The sequence below is a fragment of the Rhipicephalus sanguineus genome, chromosome 3, assembly GCF_013339695.2.
Source record: "Rhipicephalus sanguineus isolate Rsan-2018 chromosome 3, BIME_Rsan_1.4, whole genome shotgun sequence".
Lineage (NCBI taxonomy): Eukaryota > Metazoa > Arthropoda > Arachnida > Ixodida > Ixodidae > Rhipicephalus > Rhipicephalus sanguineus.
The window spans coordinates 52,006,867-52,028,873 of NC_051178.1; the positions used below are offsets into that span (position 1 = coordinate 52,006,867).

At 50.8% G+C, this 22,007-nt stretch overlaps 1 protein-coding gene across 1 annotated transcript in view; it reads right to left on the reverse strand.

Annotated features, from left to right (window-relative positions):
* The window catches only part of LOC119385464 (oxygen-dependent choline dehydrogenase-like), a 78,122-nt gene that overhangs the window by 38,346 nt on the left and 17,769 nt on the right, over positions 1-22,007 (reverse strand). Inside the window, exons 3-4 of the mRNA XM_049413997.1 lie at positions 10,065-10,188; positions 7,105-7,307 (exon numbers count right to left, since the gene is read on the reverse strand). Coding sequence (XP_049269954.1) covers positions 7,105-7,307; positions 10,065-10,188 — 327 coding nt within the window. The remainder of the gene's footprint in view (positions 1-7,104; positions 7,308-10,064; positions 10,189-22,007) is intronic.

Sequence of the window (22,007 nt, forward strand, 5' to 3'; positions counted from 1 at the left end):
AGCATATCACCGAGTGTGCGAATAAATCGTTCCGTGAGGCCATTCGTCTGCAGATGATATGCGGTGGTCATTCGATAAACGATGTTGCACTGGACGAGCAAGGCCTGAATAGCGTCAGACAGGAAAACACGCCCTCTGTCGCTCAAAAGTTCACGGGGAGCACCGTGGCGAAGGACAAAGTTGCGTAAGATAAGAAACGCAACCTCTCTTGCGGTAGCCGTTGGAAGTGCTGCAGTCTCTGCGTAACGGGTGAGGTGGTCCACGCCAACAATGATCCACCGATTCCCAGAGGAAGTCGGGGGAAGCGGGCCATATAAGTCGATGCCGACGCGGTCGGATGGACGTCCCGGACAAGGTAGAGGCTGAAGTGGACCGGCTGGGCGTTGAAGTGGAGCTTTACGCTGGTGACAAGCAGTACAAGCATGTACGTACTTGCGCACGAACGTGTACATGCCGCGCCAGTAGTATCGCTGACGCAAGCGGTTGTAAGTCTTCAGAGCGCCAGCGTGAGCGCTTTGCAGGTCGTTGTGAAAAGCAGTGCAGACTTCTGTGCGCATGTGGCGCGGGATCACTAGCAACCACCTCCGACCGTCAGGTGCGTAATTACGCCGATAGAGGAGGCCGTCGCGGAGTGCGAAATGCGTGGCTTGACGACGGAGAGTTCTTGACGCTGGATGAACCAATGAACCAGTCAAAAAGTCGACGAGTTCGGAGATCCACGCATCCTTGCGTTGCTCCGACGGCATGTCTGCGAAGTCAAGGGGCGTCAAGACACCTGACGTGGCTGACGGCGAAGCTGTGTCAGGCGGTAACGGTGAGCGGGATAGCGCATCAGCGTCCGAGTGCTTCCGGCCGGATCTGTAAACAACACGAATGTCGTATTCCGGCAGCCGAAGCGCCCAACGACCGAGGCGGCCTGAGGGATCTTTCAGAGATGAGAGCCAACAGAGCGCGTGATGGTCCGTGACTACTTCGAAGGGGCGGCCATAAAGGTATGGACGGAACTTGGTCAAAGCCCAGATTATGGCGAGGCACTCTTTTTCAGTGACTGAGTAGTTGCACTCCGCTTTCTTCAGGGTTCGACTCGCGTAAGCAACAACGTACTCGTCGTATCCTGGTTTCCGTTGAGCCAGTACAGCACCAAGACCGACACCGCTGGCGTCAGTATGGACCTCCGTAGGCGCATTAGGGTCAAAGTGACGGAGTATCGGAGGTGACGTTAATAAGCGCCGTAGCGTCATGAAAGCTTCATCGCACTCTGGTGACCAAGCCGACAGGCCGTTAGAGGCTGTCAGTAGGTTGGTAAGAGGTGCGATGATAGAAGCGAAGTCGCACACAAATCGACGAAAATATGAGCACAGCCCAATAAAGCTTCGGAGCGTCTTGATGGAATTGGGCTTGGGGTACTCGGCCACGGCACGAAGTTTAGCGGGATCCGGAAGAACGCCTTCCTTGCAGACGACGTGACCTAGTATGGTGAGTTGGCGCGCAGCAAAATGGCACTTCTTGATGTTAGGTTGAAGGCCAGCAGAGGCGAGGCACGTGAGAATAGCGCGAAGACGAACAAGATGAGTCGGAAAATCACGGGAAAATACAACAATGTCGTCAAGGTAGCACAGGCAGGTATTCCACTTGTGGCCACGAAGGATGTTATCCATCATTCGTTCGAAGGTAGCTGGGGCGTTGCAGAATCCGAAGGGCATCACCTTGAACTCATAAAGCCCATCGGGAGTAAAGAACGCAGTCTTCGGGCGGTCAGGGTCAGCGAGTGGAACTTGCCAATAGCCCGATCGTAAATCCAAGGACGAGAAATATACTGGTCCTTGCAAGCAATCGAGGGCATCGTCGAGGCGTGGCAATGGGTATACATCCTTCCGAGTTATCTTATTCAGGCGGCGGTAGTCGACGCAGAATCTGATAGAGCCATCCTTTTTGCGCACAAGCACGACAGGGGACGACCAGGGGCTCTCAGATGGCTGAATGACTCCGCGCGTGAGCATATCATCGCATGCAGTTCTTGCCTCCGGAACTGCAGCGATCAGTTTCCCTCTTGCGCAGCAGGTCGGCGACGCAGAGGTGACAGGGAGCGTCGTCTAGGAGACGGTGACCGGTGGGTGTCGTTGGGTCATTGATCACGGGCATACTCCGGTGGCGACCGGGACGACGACGCGACCGGCCTGCCGTCGGCGTCGAAGTGAGGAGGGGCGTAGTTTGGGGGCGACCTGGACGACGACGCAACTGGCATGCCCACGGCGTCGAATGTTGGAGGAACCAGGCGACAATGGCGAGCGACGTGGCCGGCGAGGCCACAGGAGAAACAGATGGGCCGATTGTCCGGGGTTCGCCACGCGTCGGAGCGGCGGAAAGACGGAGCCGAGGGGTTTGTGATGGGCGGCGACGAAGCATACGCGGATGTTGGCAAGACACGGGGCGGCGTAAGTGGCCGAGGTGGAGCGTAAGGCATAGATTGGTGATACGCGGTGGTCGCCAAGGCATGGGACGGCATCAGTGGTCGAGGTGGAGCAGAGGGCATAGGCTGTTGAGGGGGCCGCGCAGCAACGGCGGCGTAGGTTGTTGGAAGATGGGTGGGAGAGCCTCAGCAACTTGCGTCCGAATGGCTTGTTGAATGCCCGGAGCCAGAGGATGCGCCGGCTCGTGAGTGAGCGGCAGTAAGGACAGCTGGCGTGCGACTTCTTCACGGATGAAGTCTTTGATCTTGGGCTGGAGAGTCGGCTGAGTGGCCGGAGGGACAGCTAGCTGCAAGCTGGAGAGCGTGTCGGGGGTCGGGAGGGCCTGACGGGCGATCGCGCGCTGCCTGCGCAATTCGTCGAAACTCTGACAGAGGGAAACTAGCGCAGCGACTGTGGTGGGATTCCGCGCGAGCAGCAGCTGGAAGGCGCCGTCCTCGATGCCCTTCAAGATGTGGTCGACGCGGGTGCACAGATGGAGGACATCCTCGATGTAACCCGTGTAGGTCTCACCCGGTTGTTGTGCACGCTGACGCAAGCGCTGCTCGGCGAGAAGCTTGCGAGCCGCAGGCCGTCCAAAGACGTCCTTGATAGCAGTCTTGAAAGCTGACCAAGATGGAAGCTCGGCCTCGTGGTTGTGATACCACAGTTGGGCTATGTCGGCAAGGTAGAATTGCACATACCCAAGCTTCATTGGATCGTCCCATCTGTTGCTGGCGCCGACTTTGTCATACCTCGACAGCCACTCGTCCACGTCCGATTCACCGGAGCCCGAGAAGATGGGGGGGTCCCGCTGAGGATACACGGCGCCACAAGTGACGTGGACAGCCGAAGGGCCAGGCTGGGAAGGAGTCTCGGTGGCCATGTTGGTATCACGAAGGGGGGGAAGCTTACGGGAGCGAAGATCCAGGGTCGTAGGGGATCCCACGTACCTCCACCAAATGTCACGTGGTTTATTCATGTACAAACGTGAAGGAACGATGAGGAACGTCGAGGGTCCAAAATCCAAGCAAGCGCAAGCTCGGGTCGCGTGGCTACCGCTCACGATGTGGCTTGCTTTCTTGGCTGCTTCGTCGTCGTCTCGTACTCTTCACTACAATATCAATAAAGTTTCCACAAATTGTGGTTTAGGATTGGAATATACTTCCAAGCTTCCAAAGGGTAATCAGCTGCTGTTTTTATACATGCCATTATAAGCAAAGCGCGACCGCGTTTATGGGACGTATAGCCCTCTCTCGGAGAAGCCGCTGGGTAAATTTTACTCGAGGAACCCTAGAGTTATAAATAAAACGTTGCTTTTTCGTGATTGTATTATGTGGTCTTTCAATCATGCTGTTGTAACATGGGCATCAGTTTTTCTGAACAACAGCCGTGAGTAAAATATGCTGGGTTTCCTGATAGCGTCACCCGGCAAACCATTGAGAAACTCATGAAACGTGTGAGGGTGGGACAGACAGTATCTCTTTTTACCGAGTACCGCATTATAAGAAACTCCCAGCAGTTCTTCCATATATGCACAAAGTATCCAAACGTTTTCAAAAAATTGTTCCCTGTCCTCTCGCCAGTATGGTGTTCTTTAGGTGCCAAGCATCTTATGACGCAATTCAAACCGGTGGTGTGCGGCGTGACCACCCTTACTGCGCATGCGCATACCCTCTCCACACCTCCTCTCCACTCACCCTCTCCACTGCCCATCTCCCCCTGTCCACTCCCCCTCTGAAACGTGGGCTCGACATGCCGAAACGCTGCTTCGCATCGCCTCGTGGTCCCCTTTACCGGGAGATGGTGCGATTTTTTTCTGCCCATTAGTTGAACTACCACTTGTGCCTTCGAAAGCAGAAAGCTTAAACAATACGTGTCAGGGATCGTCAAAATGTACTACGAGTGTAAAAAATGTGTTCCCTTTTGTGTCTTGCAGCTCAAGAAGTGCTGAACGACATAAAATGGAACACGACACAAGGGAACACTCCCTACAGCCTTGTCCGTGCGGTCGTGTGCAGATATGCCAGAAGAGCAGGTGCAATAGCGGTAGGCTGTTCAAGTGAAATCGTTCATTGCAGGAAAGTCTTACTCGCATGTAGCTCAACATTGCTACAAATGTGATTGTGTGCCTGTATTCCACAAATCATAGGTGCTATCTGTTCTCGGAAATCAGCTCATAAAAGAAACCATTGCGGCTTTGAACATTATAGCACTGGATATAGAGCGGCGAGCGGTATATTAGATCTCCTGGCATTGCTTTCCATGATAGCGAGTTCTTGTTTGGAATGCTCGGTCCCATAACAGTTGTTTTCTTCGGCTGTACACATGGGGTTTGTCTGCTTGTTTTTTTTCTCAGAATCAAGGTGGATTTCATTTGACGTCTTTCGGCAATAGTTGTCACATGGGTGATAGGTTGTCTGTGCAGAAATGCGTATATAATTTCCAATAATATTCCACTACGAGACGGTGCTTTCGTGCGTACTACTCCCTTGCTATATCCATGGCCTTCTTGCAGTCTATTTTGAATATGTACAAGAACAAGGCGCGTGACCGTCTCAGGCAGTAGTGGTCTAAATAGCAGGAGTGCAGTGCACCCGGCGCTGCCTTGTGTGGACGTAAAAGAAAGAGAACAAAGATCATACTCTAGTGCAACGTAAAGTGTAGTTGCAGAGGTTTATTAGCGCGTATGTAATACTTCATAGCGTGTTTTAACCGCCGATTGTTAATCCTACCTCACTCGTCAGGCGCAGCTAGCCGATAGTTAACCAACAATCGTGAGTGCTAGCCAAGATTAGCCAGTATTCGCCGTCAATACCTAACGCTCAGCCGAGATTCTACAATTGCTGAGAGCAAACCAGGGTTGTCAAGAGCCAAGCAGCAGTTGGGAAACACTATTAGGCACCAGACAACGCATAGCCTCATGAGGAGCCCAACAATGAAGATCCCTGCAACACTTTGTCAACATGGTCGAAATACGTTGCCGATCAGCAGTCTATGCTAACGAGCAAAATAATAGAGCACTGCACACAATTGTTTTCCAAAGACAGGAGGTACAAATGGCTTGCTCTCCTCTCCACAATCTACGTAGACGAATCGAGCGACTACGTATATTTTACGAAGTGAAGCACATCAAAATCGACATGAAAATGTGTAGGCTGGAGTAAAAAGCTTATTTAAGTGGTGCGAAATAACCGGTTTCTGCCTACGAGTTGTTTATTCGAAGTATTGTTATAACTTAGTTTTCAGCATGTGCTTTGCAGCGTACGCTGTTATGGGATTTCAGTAGCCGATTTCGGATACGACGTTGTCCGCCGCCGCGGCCGGTGCCCGCCGCAGCAGCCTGCTTTGCGTTATAAATAAACGGTGTGCAAGTTTCTGCGGGAACATAACTCAGGCACACTCATTAGGAGTCTACTATTCTACCACTCAGACAAGCCAACACTCTGAACAGCATCGTGTACGGACCCAGGGCAATCATTATTCTACAATCAGTGCGACATTTAAAGTTGCCGAACAATTATAAAGTGTACTTCTCAAGTAAAACACTTTCCAGCGGCACCAGCAGCGGCAGTTCTATTCGTTCTCGCGAGAACTCACGTATGCAGCTACTTGATGATGATATATGTTGTTTATTGGTGCAAGAGATATGCAGCTACTTCAGTGCACACACTGCAGTCGCGCATTTTCACACGCTTGGCCAACTACGCGATATATTGGATCCGAACCGATCAGAAACAACCATGCCAGAATTCTACAGCATGAACAGCAATCTTCTATCATCCGTTGAGTGAAGCGCGAACCTGGGTGGCAGGAAACGATGCAGGGCTCGTGCTCAGTATTGCGTCAAGTGCCATGTCATGTATATTTGGTAAGAATTGGGGGCCTCAAATTGCCCGCCCAAAATCAAAGACCTCAGCGACTGTTCATATTCATTGTCATCAATGGAAACATGAACAACTTACCCTGTGTTTGCGTAGTATAAGTGGTTTTGGTGTTGGTGGACTTCATTTGACACCCATATGAATCGCGTAATGGGTGGCCAGCTTAAAAGTGCGCAAGCGATACAACGCGTAAGCCACAGTCCAAGATCAGCTACATGGCCATTGCTTTTTCTACGGTCCGGTTAACGTTGTCTTTTTAAAACTCTATACCAATTACATCACATGCCACTGTACGTCAACATCACAAAGATATAAATAGCTTAGTTATTGCTGTGATTTTGATGACGCTTTCATAGCCTCGAGAGCAGTGGAGAGACTGCCATCGTCCTTATTTGAGACACTTTTAACATTACCTTATGTCGAATATTTGCTCAAACAACGTGTTCGTAGTGTCTAAGGTGATATTGTTGACATAATGCGTGTTTGCACCTGAATTGATATACTTCTTGCGTTCATAACGACGCACTTTTAGAAGGCCGCTACTCCACTTTTTATTCTGTGAATGTACTGCATATTACACGAAAACCTGGAGATTTTGCGCAACACTCACGCTACTGCTGCATCTTCTCTGCTTTGCCAAAATGAATACACGCAATAAATAAATGTGGTCCCACAATGCGAAGAGCCCTTCCACAGTGAAATACTTCTCTCCATCCACACAGCCATCCTCTTTCTGACCATTATAGCAAGTTAAGCAATAAGAGCGAATTCACCTGGTCATCGACGGACAAGCTGGCGTTGTGTTGCCGTTCGCTCCTGTAGTCCCAGTCAATGTTAGTTCCCTGCAAAACAGCCGAGAAAAGCGGAACCTGCACGGCTGCGTCCTCGAGGCCCCCAGCTTCGAGAAGTAACACGGTGTTGCTGCCATCAGCAGTGAGACGATTGGCCAGAGCGCATCCTGCGGAACCTGCACCAACTGCAGTGAGTAGCAAAACGTGTTTCTACTATCGCTGTAACATACCTTATGTTAGCACATGTCACATCCGAAATAATCTGCGACAAACGATCGGTGAGAAGTAGATGTTCGCAATGCCCACGAACTACAGGTGGCGCGCTGTGCGGTTCCAAATGGCGCCCGGAGGAGGGTGAACGTGTTTGCTAGCACAAGAACAGATAGGACGTGTGGACGTGCGGCATATGCCACTTTGACCCGGTGAGGTCATGAGCTGCGCGGAAATGGATGTGAGACCAAAATACATTCCCAGACGATGGAAATTGCTAAATGCTTGCCGCCAAATATATGGTGCAGCGTGAAAGATTATATTTCGGCTCAATTACCGTGCATGAACGATGCTTTGCGAACTCCTGTGCGTACTACAGAAAACTGCATGAACTTGAATTGACTGAGCTGAACGGCACTCCGAGGTAGTACGTATCGAGCCTGCCTGACGGATTTGCCGCAGCAGCAGCCCGCTAGCGAGTAGCGCCATCACTGTTGCACGGGACCGCATGTTTAGCGTGTTGGTGATTTCCAAACATATTACGCCGTCGTCGTTACTTACGCAGTCAGGAACGCGAAGTTACTTCTTAACCGAACACAATGATTCAACATACCAATCAGTAGCGCTTGTGTCACAACAGTGCTCATACTCTAGCCGTGCGCAATTTACTTCTCTCGGATGTTGCAGTTTCGATAAGCACGATCGAAGCATTAATATTGAAATGAATGCACACGTATGCTTTTCGCAACGTCGAAGCATTTGACGTTACGAAAATTCTTTCAACAACAATGCTGTTCGGAAAGTACCGGTGCAGTGCTGGAGAAGTTGGCTGATAAGCGTGGATCGTGGCCGTGAATGCACGTTTCATCGCTCTAACCATTTCGCTTGCGCTGGTCGAGCTCGAGCGTGTTGGCGCCACATGGTTGCACATATCCACATATCCACAATACGTTGCGCTACATGCAATGCACAAAAAAGATATGTGTTTGTTTTGATATCGCTCAAGGATGCTATACCTTAAATACAAAGTGACTTACGAGCGTCAAAAATAAACATTACCGCGCGTGGGGACGTGAAGTCCCCACGCGCGGCCCTGTGAGTAAGCAGCTGATCGTTCTATATATATATATATATATATATATATATATATATATATATATATATATATATATATATATATATATATATATATATATATATATATATGTATTGTGACGCAACGGCTAGCGCGACCTTTACTTTATAGACCCTTTTCATAAATACGCCACCTCACGGTGGGCTCTTCGTCAGTTTCACTTCGCAAAGGAGCGTGGGATAGCCAGCGCCATCGTGAGGGCATGAAAAGCAAGCCTTCAAATGCGTGAGTGCTGTGATGTTTGTGTTCGCGGCTAGTTCTCCGTGTCATCCGCTGAAATCTTACCGTCTGTGTGCTTGAACGAGCTCTTAGTGCTCTCCGTTGGTCTTTCCGGAACGGGAAAAAAAGGCTCGGCGAAGCCACAAACTTCTCACCGAAGGAAAGGAAGGACATCACTGTCGCGGAACTATGCGACCGCAACAGGTGAAAATACTGTCTGCCGCAAGCCACACCACGTAACTATTTTCCGGATGCCACGCGTTGGGTATATTTGTATGGAGTGGCGTAGCCAGCGAGGGGGGGGGGTGCACACCGGGCCCGTGCCTCCCCTCACCCCGAATGTTTTCTTGCCATGGCTCGCTGAGCACAAAATGACACTGGACCACATCTACCTGCCCGGCCCCCACTTCAGATCAAGGTGGTGCACACCTCCACCCCACCCCCCCCCAAAAAAAGATTTCTGCCTACGCCCCTGTTTGTATGTACTAAAAAATGTTGACACGTGGCTTACGATATGCGAGTACTGTCGCTACTAAATGAACGGTACGCAACTTCATTTTTATTTTTGTGGCTGGCCTTACGAACGCTCGTATTTCTGCACAATCTATCCCAATTAACCGCATGCAGGCACTCGGGAGAAGACTATTCACTGGTAGAGCAAGGCTACACATGGCAGCACGTCTGTTTCTGTAGCGCGCTTAGAAAACGGCACCCTTCCGCACGTCCGTTTGACATCGCGTACAGAGAGAGAGCACGTGCGTTTGTTTTATCGCGTACCTTATCGCTGTTCTCGTCGTGATATCCTCGATGGTGGCACATGGGAACGCAGCACGTCTGCACCATTGCAGCACGCCGTCTCTACGAAAAACGTAGATGACAGTTCACGATTCGGTGGTGCTGAAATGTCACGCACTGGCACGTTGCCGAAGCCTGCGTCGTCTGCTGCGGTGCCCTCACAATGGCGGCAGACTGTAGTTTGCGTGCGCGGCGCTAGGGGCGCCCTTTTTCGAAAAGGGTCAATAGGCCCCGAAAGCATGCTCAAGCGACCACACCCGAGGCACAGATGACAATCAAGCCGAGTTCCCACTACAGATGAAGACGACGAAAACCCATGATGATGAACATGTATGAGGAAGGTAGATGTGTCTTTCCCCCCACGCGACTTCCCCCCACGCGAGAACGGTCATGCTGACCGCAGGTGAAAGCGAAAAAGAACGCCTTGTGAAAGGCTTCATGCGTAATACGTGGACTATCTCTGCAGCCTGGCAGCGGCGGTCCGCTGGGAGAACAACCGGTGCCAGGCAATAATTGACGGGAGACGTTTGCTCCAAGACCGAGTAGGGGCCAATAAGGCGTAGTTGAAATTTGTCGCACAAGCCAGGAGTGCGAATGGGCGTATGAAGCAGCTCTTCATCGCCAGAGCTGAAGGACACGGCGCGATGAGAGGCATCATAGTAGAGCTTGCGGTCCTGCTGCCTTGCTTCAGTGTTGACGCGAGCCAGCTGGCGGTAATGAAGCAGCCGGGACACGTATTCTTCACTGGTGGATGGAGATGGTTTAATAGGCGCAGAGAAGGAAACGTCGATAAAAGAAGAGGGGAAACGGCCAGGGACGAGGTAGAATGGCGAGTAATCGGTTGTGCGTTGTACGGAGGTATTGTACGCGAAAGTCACGAAGGGCAAAATTGCGTCCCAATTTCTGTGTTCCGGTTGGAAATACATGGCTGTTATGTCCGACAGCTTACAATGAAAGCGTTCAGTCAGCCGTTCGTTTGAGGATGGTAACTGGAGCTTGTTTTGTGGGTGGTGCCGGATGCCTTGAACACTTCGTCAACGAGTTGTGAAAGAGATGCCTTTCCACGGTCGCTCAGGATGACACGAGGAGCACCGTGACGAAGACTTAGGGATCGGAGTATAAAATCAGCAACTTCAAAAGCTAATTCAGAAGCCACGAAAGCTGTTTCCGCGTAGCATGTCAGATGGTCGACAGCTGTAACTATCCATCGATACCGGCGACTGTCATAGGAAGCGGACCATAGAGATCGATGCCAACTACCTCAAATGGCTACAGCGGACACGGAATGGTTGTAGTTGTCCGCTTTGAGGTGATGTGGGAAGCTTTCGACGCTGACAAAACACGCACGAAGCAACGTACTTCGCTACACTAGTGGACAAGCCTGGCCAGTAGTAGTGACATCTGATGCGATCGTACATTTTCTGAAATCGCAAGTGTCCAGCGAAGACTTCAGCTTGAAGAGAGCGAGGTAGAACGGGCACCCAGCGTTGACCGTCAGGATGGTAGATATGGCGGTACAGGACGCAGTTGTCGAGCTTGAATTGCGTCAGCTGTCGGCGAAGACGTGCGTTAGGAGGCCGCGAAGTCCAGTCATGGTGGTCTATGAGGTGGCAACAGTAAGGATCAGCGCGTTCGAGAGATAAGAATGAACCACACTCATTCAATGAAGTTGGACCCATAGTACCTAAGGATGAAACGTGTGGAGAAGAGACGGCTGAGAGCTCGTCGCGTGCGGTAGTGGTGGTGCCGTTATATGGTTCCAAAGGAAGCGGGCAGCGCGAAAGCGCGTTGGCGTCTTGGTGTTTTTTTCCCGACTTGTACGTAATACTGAAGTCATATTCTTGCAAACGAAGAATCCAGCGATCAAGGCGGCAAGATAAGTTCTTGAGTGTCGAGAGCCAGCACAAGACGTGATGGTCTGTAACCACAGTAAATTGGCGGCCGTGAAGGTAAGGTCGAAACTTCTGTACAGACCAAACGACGGCTAGGCACTCCTGCTCGGTGATGATATAATTCTTTTCTGCAGGTGTCAGTACACGGCTGGCGTATGACACGACCCTCTCGGGTGAAGACTTGTCTCGCACCAATGCCATGACCACTAGCGTGGGTATGCAGGAGTGTAGGTGCGGTTTCATCGAAATGGCAAAGGACTGGATCGGACGTGAGGGCATACTTGAGATGGACAAAGGGCGATTAACATTCAGGAGACCACAGAAAGGGACCGCCGAAGCCGAGCAACTTGCGCAAAGGCGAAGCGATTGAGGCGAAGTCTCGAATGAATCGGCGAAAATAGGAAGCGAGGCCGAGGAAACTGCGCAAATCTTTGACTTTTTCAGGACGCGGGAGGTGCTGGACAGCGGAAACCTTGTCTGGATCAGGACGAATGCCGTCCTTGCTTACGATGTGACCTATGACTTTAATTGTCTTGCTCGCAAAACGGCACTTCTTGGCGTTCAGCGGAAGGCCTGTGTTGGCAAGACACGTGAGAACTTCTTCCAGACGTTGCAAGTGCTGATGGAATGTTGACGAGAAAATAACGATATTGTCCAAATAGCACAAGCAAGTTTTCCATTTCAGGCCTCGCAAAACGGTGTCAATCATGCGCTCGAATGTCGCTGGAGCACTGCAAAGGCCGAATGGCATGGCGTTGAATTCGTACAGCCCATCTGGTGTTGAAAACGCTGTCTTTTTTTGTCCTCCTCGTGCATGGTTATCTGCCAATAGCCCGAACGCAGATCTAGACTTGTGAAGTACTCGGCACCCTGTAGCGAATCCAAGGCATCAAGGCATCGTCTATGCGGGCATGGGATAGACATCCTTGCCGGGGATCTTATTAAGTGCCCGGTACCCTACGCAAAATCGCTCGAGCCCTCTTTTTTTTCGTACTAAAACAACGGGATATGACCAAGGACTCGCGGAGGGACGTATGATGTTCCGTTGCAACATATCAATGACATTTTGTTCAATGACCTTCCGCTCGAATGAAGAGATGCGATATGGTCGACGGCGTACGACAGAAGTGCCATCCGTCTCGATCCGATGCGTGATAATGGACGTTTGTCCCAAAGAGGAGGAATCGGCATCAAACGACGTTGTATGCGCTTGTAGCAAGGCAAGCAACTCATCTGACTGCGATGATGTCAGGTCGGGACTGATAGTCGCAGCGAGAGCAGATACGCACGGGGAATGTGCCACAGAAGGAGGGTCAGAGGACGCCGGCACGAGCGGAACAACAGAGAGAGGCTGGGATTCCGTGACACAAGCCATTGTGGTGCCTTTAGGAATGAGAATTTTCTCGGACGTCTGGTTTGTAGCGTACAGAAGTCCGCAGCCATCGCGGAACCGCACTAGCTCTGAAGCAAAGGCTATCCCTCTTCAGAGACAGCGTACAAACGGCGACACAAGCACGTTACCATAATCGATCCCGTCACAGGCGATGGTAACTGTTGGTTGATGACCAGGTGGTAGCTCGGTATTCTCCACAGCGAGCAAGCGAAGTGGCTTGTCATCCACAGAAAGGGCTTAGTCGGTTTCCGTCATGTGAAGAACACGTTGTCGACAGCAGATGTACGCGTTTGCCGTAGACGGAAAATCTCACCCTAATATAAGCTGGCGGGCACGCGAACTCAGCACGGCGAACTGTACGTAATGGAGAAGTCCATCAATGAAAACATAAGCGGTACACATGGCGGAAGGTCGAATGGCGTCCCCTTGAGCAGCGAACAATGCATGTCCACCGCAGCGGTGGCTACATGGTTGAGCGTCCGCTTCCAATGCGGGAGGTACCGGGTTCGATTCCCAGTGCCGACCGGGAACCCACTGGCTTTTCCAAATGGGTAGAGGAGTACACCGACCTGGCGCTCGGTTGTTTCTGGGTACTCATCACGAAAGGTGGCCCCATAAAGTTCTGCAAAGAACCCTGGGCGCACCTTAACCCACCACAGCCTTGGGGAAATAGTTGAGCATCCACCTCTGCTGTGGGAGGCAGAGAATTGCTGCCGCCGGGTACCTATCGTAAAATAGGGACAAGCGCACTTCCGGCCTGGTGCTCGGCAGAACTAAGTTCAAGGTCGCTTGGGAGAGCACCCACACTATGGGACGTTGGCGGCATGGGACCGCCAGACCTAAAAATAAGGTCACCCTCTTTTTTTTCGGAGACGGGAACACAAAGAGCGATCAATAACCGATAAACAAGCAGCAGTGTCTATCAAAGCGTCCACGTATAAACTATAATAATAATATCTGGGGTTTAACGTCCCAAAACCACCATATGATTATGAGAGACGCCGTAGTGGAGGGCTCCAGAAATTTTGACCACCTGGGGTTCTTTAACGTGCACCTATATCTAAGAACACGGGCCTCAGACATTTTCGCCGCCATCGAAAATGGTCAGCAGTCGAGCGCCATAACCACTAGACCACCGTGGCGGGGCGTCCACGTATAAACCTTCTACTGAAACGAATATCATATTATATGGACGCACTGGAGGAATTTCTGTCTCGTCTTAATGCAGCTTTTCCTCCAAAATCTGTATAGGTTAGTTTTCCGGGCGATGGTCTGTGAACTGCGAGACAGGTCGCAGTGGTGACGTAGAGCGGCGAAAGGGCGACGATGAGCGGCGTCCAGTGGGGCGGTAAGTAGGTGCCGTCTCGGATGTTGCACTTGGAGATGGAGAGCGACGTTGCGGCGGAAAGTAAGGACGGCGTTGAAACGTGGCCCTGGAGGTACCATCATCCCGTTCGTAGGCGTCGAATCCACGGCGCTCGTCCTGCTCACGCTTAAGACAAAAGCGTGCAATGTGGCCACGATACCCGCAGTACACCGGACGAGGCGATCGTCATGGCGGGTGAAGGGGCTGGCTAGGCGCACTCGGTGTCATTGAAGCCAGGTGGACCGGCGTCGAGTGTGCAGGCATCGATTGCACGACCCCTGGTGAACCAGCGACGACTTGTGCGTACGTTGGCTGGAGTCGAGGGGTCAGAGAGTCCACATACGCTGGAGCGGCCATGGACGCCGATTCCTCCTTGATCACGTCGCGCAAAGGAGTGCTGGAGGCGTGAGGTGGACTCGGGATCGCGCGGATCATAGCACGCAACGAGGGATCGGCGGCGGCGGTGTTGACAGGGCTGTCCGGCAGCAACCGCTGCGACTCGAGTTCCTCTCGGCTTTGGTATGTGGAAAAAACGTCGGTGACTGTGGTTGGGTTCTGTATGGCCTATGCATTGAAGGCGATAGTGCCGATGCCTTTCAGTAGATGGCGAACCCTCTCAGATTCGGTCACGGAGCTGTTGAAACGGTGACAAAGACCAAGCACATCCTCAATGTATGAGGTGTAGGATTCGCCAACTTGTTGCTTGCGAGCGTCCAAGGTGTTCTTTGCTAGGGCAGAACAAACTGCCGGAGTGCCGAAAATTTGGCGAAGCTGTTGCTTGAAATGGGTCCAGTCCGTGAAATCAATTTCGTGAACGAAATACCATGTTTTCGCTACGTTGGTGAGGTAGAAAGAAACACGGCGAAGCTTGGCCGGATCATCCCAGTTGTTTGTTTGACTCACTCGGTCGTGGTGGTCCAACCAATCAGCCACATCTTCACCTCGATGTCCGGGGAACATGAGGGGATCACGCTGGTGGCCACTGATAATCCAGGGAGGATCAGCCGCGGAAGTCGGGGCAGTGAAGCTAGATGCAGGTGCGCCGGTTGGCTCGTCTTGAGGCATGTTACCGGACACCTGGTACAGACGGCGACTTGAGCGGAGCTCCAGGAGGTAGAGCTGGTTGGGAGAGGCAGGAAGATCGGTGAGCAGCCTCCACCTCTTGTGACGCAATGGTTAGCGCGACCTTTATTAGGCCCCGAAGGCAAGGTGAAGCGACCACACCCGAGGCACAGATCACAAGACGGGTTGCCACTACAGGTGAAGACGACGAACACCCATGATGATGAACATGTATGAGGAGGGTAGATGTGGCTAATGAATGCCTACAGTATATATATATATATATATATATATATATATATATATATATATATATATATATATACTCCGTGATAGCGTTCGTGCCATTCATCATATTTAATGTTCCAGCAATATATGGTGTTCTCATGTAAATTATTGGCTATATAAAATGAATTCCTTAAGCTTTCTGTAACCATGGATATTACAGCCTATGGCGATGTAAGATGCTCCTGCCTTTGAAAAAAATTGACCGCGTATCTGCGTGCTTCGCTGCAAATGTCATCGAATGGCGATAGTCTTCTGCCGGCAGTACTACCTGAGTCCGCCTCCTCTATGTGGAATCGCAGCATCGGGCTCCTAGCTTTGCATTTGCAGCGCAGCCCATAAAATACTAGCATTTTCAGCGCATCGCAATAAACACAAGGTTCTTTAGATTTATGTATCTATGTATTTTCTAGTAAAGGAACACACCACCTAATACTTACGCATTGATGTTGCGCCTCATGTATGCGTAACATTTGCTTTTAGATCGACAATGTTCACAAGTATGAACGGCGACACCAGTGCAAGATGTCGGGGCGTTCAGAAAACGGTTAAACTTTGGCCGGGTGGCTGAATCGGGTGACAGACAAACACACAGAAAGACAGACAGACTAAAAATTCTGCGTCTAAGATCTCCTAGAAAGGCTATCGTCTTTAAAATATTCACAGCTACTGGACGTTAAGCGGGTTCCAGGTTTAAAGGTATTTTGTTTGATTGCAACTAACCAAAATGCCCAAGCGCATGTGCCTGGTCCATCGCTTTCGCATTTTTGTCTTTATCGTCGACGCAGTAACATACTACGATGCTTTATTGGGACGACTCAGGATGGATGAGGTCAAATGCAGGTGCAACGGAAATAGCGTACGTTAAATACAAACATCCGCTTAGTACAACGCGTGTACCCTTTCGCAGTACTAGAAGTACAGCGATCTCTCGACACAGTAAATATTAGTACCCATAAAACCTCTCCCAGTTGGAGGTAACGAGCGCACGTGTGCTATGTCAGGCAACCTGCTACATTGCTGGACCCCGAAAAAGAACTCTTAACAATTTTATTCAAACTCATTGATCCCATATAACAAGTCCTTAGCATGATGAGGAGGCATGTTCTAGCTCTTTTGGTAAAGTGTGCATTTTATTTTGATGCTTTGAATCTAAGAACAGCTAGAGATCGTACCGGTGCCATTATCAGCTGTCCCTGCACACGACACGTTGAATGACTGAGTGACATTCCACAGGCCCTAATTGGGTTCCTTGAAAGTGTCCCGAATTATTTCTCCTTATTAACTGCGAATACTGCTCATAACAATGTCAAGAAATCATAACGATGTATTACGAAAAAGCGTGACAGAAAGAGAACACACGTCAGCAATTTACGATACACTTGGCAACTTTTAGCAGACAGCGAGAGTCATCGACCTATGTTACAACATGCTCCAAGTTTACGTGAGTTGGAGCAGTGTTAATCACGCTGTTTTTACGTGCGGAGCACTTCAGGGGGCCGGACAGTCATGGGCCGTGATCGTATACTGTCGTTGTAGCTTGGGATAACGCAGGCAAAACTGCATGTAGCATAGCCATCTGAGCGCGCGCTCACGCCAAAGAGAAGTCTCTTTCACCTTGTTCTTCGAGTGCCTTGATGATGATATTAACGCAGGCAAAACCACATATATCATAGCCAAATGTAGCATATTGAGCGCGCGCTCGCGCCAATGAGGTGGCTTTTTCATCGTGTACTTCGAGCTTATTGATGATGATATGAACGCAGGCCAAACCACACATAGCATAGCCAACTGTAGCATATTGAGCGCGCTGTCGCGCCGAATAGAAGTCGTCTTCCCCTTGTTCTTCGAGCGCCTTAATGATGATCATAACGCAGGCAAAACCGCATGTAAGGCTCATGCGACACGAGCTTTGCACGAGGTCAAACAAGCTTCATATGTGAATCGAAAGAAAGAAGGAAAGAAAGAAAGACAGAAAGGAATGAAAAAATGAAGAAAGAAAGAAAGAAGGCAATAAAGAAAGAGAAGACGCCAACAGGCGTAATCTCCACCGCTCAATCTTCTTCCCTGGACTAGCGTAGCACGGTAAGGACCTTTAGTCACTGCTTCCCGTAGGAGAAGCCGCTGTGAGAGTTTCATCGGACATTAAATTTTCCTTGTCCGTCGTACCGCTGTTGTCACTGCTTATATCTCCCGTTAATATGCACGACCCAGTGTAGGACCGAGATATTGTTTGTTTTGCAGTTTGTACGAGGGGAATGAATGATCTATACCAGGACACGTCTTCTCCTTAGCCCATATGTTACTCAGTACAGTTTCACAACTTCCTCGCACATTTCTGCGCAATTGAAAAACAGGAAGCAAGCGAGAAATTGAACAACAGAGAATGAAATAAAAAATGGGAATAAAAATAGAAACAAATAGAAATAAATAGAAAAAACACACAAACAGTGGAAAAGAGAACAAGAAAGAAAGAGATGAGGAAAGAAGCAGCAAAGCGAAGAGCATGAAACAAGCTCCGCACTTCCTTTAGGATTAGCACCACTAGTGCTAAGCTGCCTTAATTTTTTTTAATGCGAAGCATTTTTCAGCGAACGTTTCGCACTTTGAGCATTTATATCTACGTATATATCTATCTACCCAGCAACGGCGCGAACAGACATTGGTCATTTAAATGAGACAGCGCTAAGAAAAACCGACATCGGCAGCGGTAACCCGACGAATAGAAAGAATAAGAATTAGGATCCCAGCAGGAATCGAACCCAAGCATTCTGCGTGGCCATCAGGCATTCTACCATAGAGTCTCGCCAGGTCTCTAAACTGGCTTGGAAAAACCGCCTATGCAGGCTTAAGGTGGTGGATTTGTGGTGCTGACTATCTAATTATGCATGAAAGAAATAAACACTACATATGTACTCCTAGGATGCAGACGTAATATCAGATTAACGTCTGTGATTCCAGTGTTGGCTCTCCTTTTATGGCAGTCTAATGCAGTCTATAGCAGACTGCGATCGAGTACTGGTCTTAGCGTCGGAGTAGTGGGGCAGGAAGCACAAGTACGGGCGTCTAAACATGCCTATTTTTTCACGCACAGTACTCTGATTTACTTTATTGCCGCAGTGACTGCAATACTCCCCGTATTCATTGCACTGTTATGGGAATGAAACGAACATATTCGGTGCGTATCAGTCATTCACAGTCTTCCACAGCATAGGCAGGTCAAATCAAAAGTACATTCAATAGCAAGCTTAACTCGAACGCCCCACAGCGTGGCCTGGACTCGTTTGACTGATGTCAGCCGCAAAGCGCTGAGCGCTGCTGCCGGCAATAACACCACGGTATGCTTGGAGACTTACAAAGAGGGTTCAACTTAAAATGAGGACGACGCAGCGAGCGATGGAAAGGAAAATGATAGGGTGTAACCTTAAGAGACAGGAAGAGAGCAGAGTGGGTCAGGGAACAAACGGGGGTTAAGGATATCATAGTTGAAATTAAGAAGAAATGGATATGGGCCGGCCACGTAGCACGTCGGCAGGATAACCGGTGGTCATTAAGGGTAACTGACTGGATTCCAAGAGAGGGCAAACGCGTGAGGGGAAGACAGAAAATTAGGTGGGTAGATGAGATTAAGAAGTTTGTAGGTATAACGTGGCAACAGAAAGCACAGGACCGGGTTGATTGGCGGAACATGGGAGAGGCCTTTGCCCTGCAGTGGGCGTAGACAGGCTGATGATGATGATGATGATGATGATGCTTGGATAGTATGTCGGCATGCATCGGTAACATCTCGGGAATAGAAACCAAAGCTACGCTGCGCTGTCCTCAATCAAACCGTTTCATGACACGCTGCGGAGCATTCGAGTTAAGCTTGCTGACGACTGTTACATCAGCGCCGCAGATGTCAGCCTACCGTTGAAGCTCAATTGAGCGTCGGCCTGTTCGATCGCCACTTTAATCTGTACAACTGTAAGGACATGCAAGTAACGCCTCATGGTCGACACTCGCTGCATAAAAGGTAAATTGTGCTTGTAGTTTGCTCAATTTCACAATTCACCGAACGTTCGTTTCATTAATCTATACAAAACGTTCATTATGTTGTGTGTGGCACAATAGCGAATGAGGAAAGGTGGAAGTGCAAGAATGAACCCCACGTGCCCCTTTCGCATTCGACTGAAGACACAAAATGTATCCCAGCCTGCCGATAACGGGTTATTCACGGTATATATATATATATATATATATATATATATATATATATATATATATATATATATATATATATATATATATATATATATATATATATTTATTTATTTATTTATATTGTGATGACAAAGATCGACACCGGGGCTCTGGCGCGCGGGGACAGCTAGCGGGCAGAGGAAGGGAAAGACGAGGACAGAATAGAACAGCTTGGCCCAGGAACGGGTGCTGTCTCTGTGTCTTGTTCATTACAATGGCGCAGCCTACAACGCCAGCCGAACCTTGCAGCTGAAGCCACCTGTCGTCGCGCGTCGTCGGCAGCGCGGGTGTCCCAATCCTAGGAACGCCGTCCACGCTTCCTCGGTTATGGACACCGTGGCCCGACCGCTGCTAGAGCTACCCATCAAACCATCCCAGGACGGCGTCGAGGCCTCCTCGGTGGCTCAAGGGCATGCTTACCCCGGCGCCGCCAAGACAGTAAACCGCCTCCCGTTGCCCGGGAATGCCGCTCACGCTTCCCGTGGCGACACCCTCTCATTCAGGGCTCCATCGGCACCTGAGCCGCTTTGGGGTGCGGTACGAGTTCCTTCAGTCCAGCAGCCCGCCGTCGTGGGCCCAACCACCACGGCCTGCTGGTCCAACATCACTGGCTCCGCACACGAACCATCGGAGAGCGCCGCGAACCTGCGGCGTACCATTGCGCGACTCCGCGTTACGGCCAACGCCTTGACAGCGTCGAGCTCTACGCTGTTTCCTCCCATTATTCCGGCACTGACAGCAACCAACGCCATGTTAGATGTAGCCACCTCGCTAGACCTCGAGGCCAGCTCGCCTGAGCAACGTAGAGAGCTCCGGTCTACCCTCAGCCAGGTCTCTATTCAACTTGGTGACTTCGCGCACACACTCTGCCGTTTCGCGCCTGCCGTTTCACCATCCCAGGCTACCTTCGTACTACCGGAGTTCCGCGGCTTCCAGGACGACGCCGAAAAATGGGTGGCGACCGTCAACGCTTTAGGAGCTCGCGAAGCCTGGACGGAGGCGCAGAAATGGTTCATGGCGGTAGACCGCCTTCGGGAAGGTGCCGCGGCGTGGCACGGGTACGAAGGCGTGAGGCAGCAGGCCTGGGCAGGATGGAGTGCAGCCCCGATTGCCGCTTTCGGCCTGTTGCCCGGTACCTTCGGTGCGTCCAAGACCTCCACCGAGGACGGAGTTCTGGAGGGCCACAACCTTGAGGCTGGAACGGTGCCTTGCTGTCCATCGACGGTGTATGTCGTTGATTTTGACGCTTACGGGAGCAGCCCTGCCCCTCCTCTGCAGATCAGGGACTCTGCGTCGGTAATGGACATGAGCATATCGCCGCCAGACCTTCCACAAACGGAGAAACTGCCCTGTCGTTCATCGTCGTCAGAACATATACAGGCGCTCCCACCTGTCGTGCCAGATGAACGACACGACCATAAGTACTACCAGACCACGATCGCCAGTAACGCGACCTACGCCATGCCACTACACAAAATAGGACATCCAGATGTCGCAAACGAGATGCCTGGCCAGCCAGGCGTCATTATCGTCAGAGACTTGGCACCGCAAACCAGCTGCCCTGTTGACGACACTGCTCGCTCCAGGGACACATCTTGTTCACGTGACCCTTCATCAGGAAGCGCCAGCTCGACCCAGCGTGACAACTGCGCCCGACCTCACATAGTCCGACACGCGACAGTTAGGCATGCTGTACTATGTTCAGAGCTGCGGCGGGACCAACGTCAGCTTTTCGAGGCAAGCCTGCCACCATGCCGAAACAGTAATTGCCACCCACCCGAGCAACTACAGACACTTCGCGAGAAGTCTCTTGGCCGGAAACTTCGAGTAGTTCGACACTGCCAATTCCGTGCACGACAGGCCAATGGGAGAAATTTCCCTACAAAGTCGCAGCGTGGCCGAGGTCATCGTCCACCGCGACACAGCCAGTGTCGCCCGCCAGTGAAACTTCTAGCAGACCACCAAACTATGCTGAAGCGGGGTCGGGGCCGACCACGACGAAACAGCCAGTGTCGCCCACCGGACACATTTCTGGCGGATCTCCTGACCGAGTTGCCGCGTGGTAGGGTCCGACCGCGATTCAGCCAGCACCGTCCACCTGAAATATTGTCGACGTCTCCGCGCGCTTTGCAGTCATGGCCGAGTGTGATGACAAAGATCGACACCGGGGCTCTGGCGCGTGGGGACAGCTAGCGGGCAGAGGAAGAGAAAGACGAGGACAGAATATAACAGCTTGGCCCAGGAACGGGTGCTGTCTCTGTGTCTTGTTATTACAATATATATATA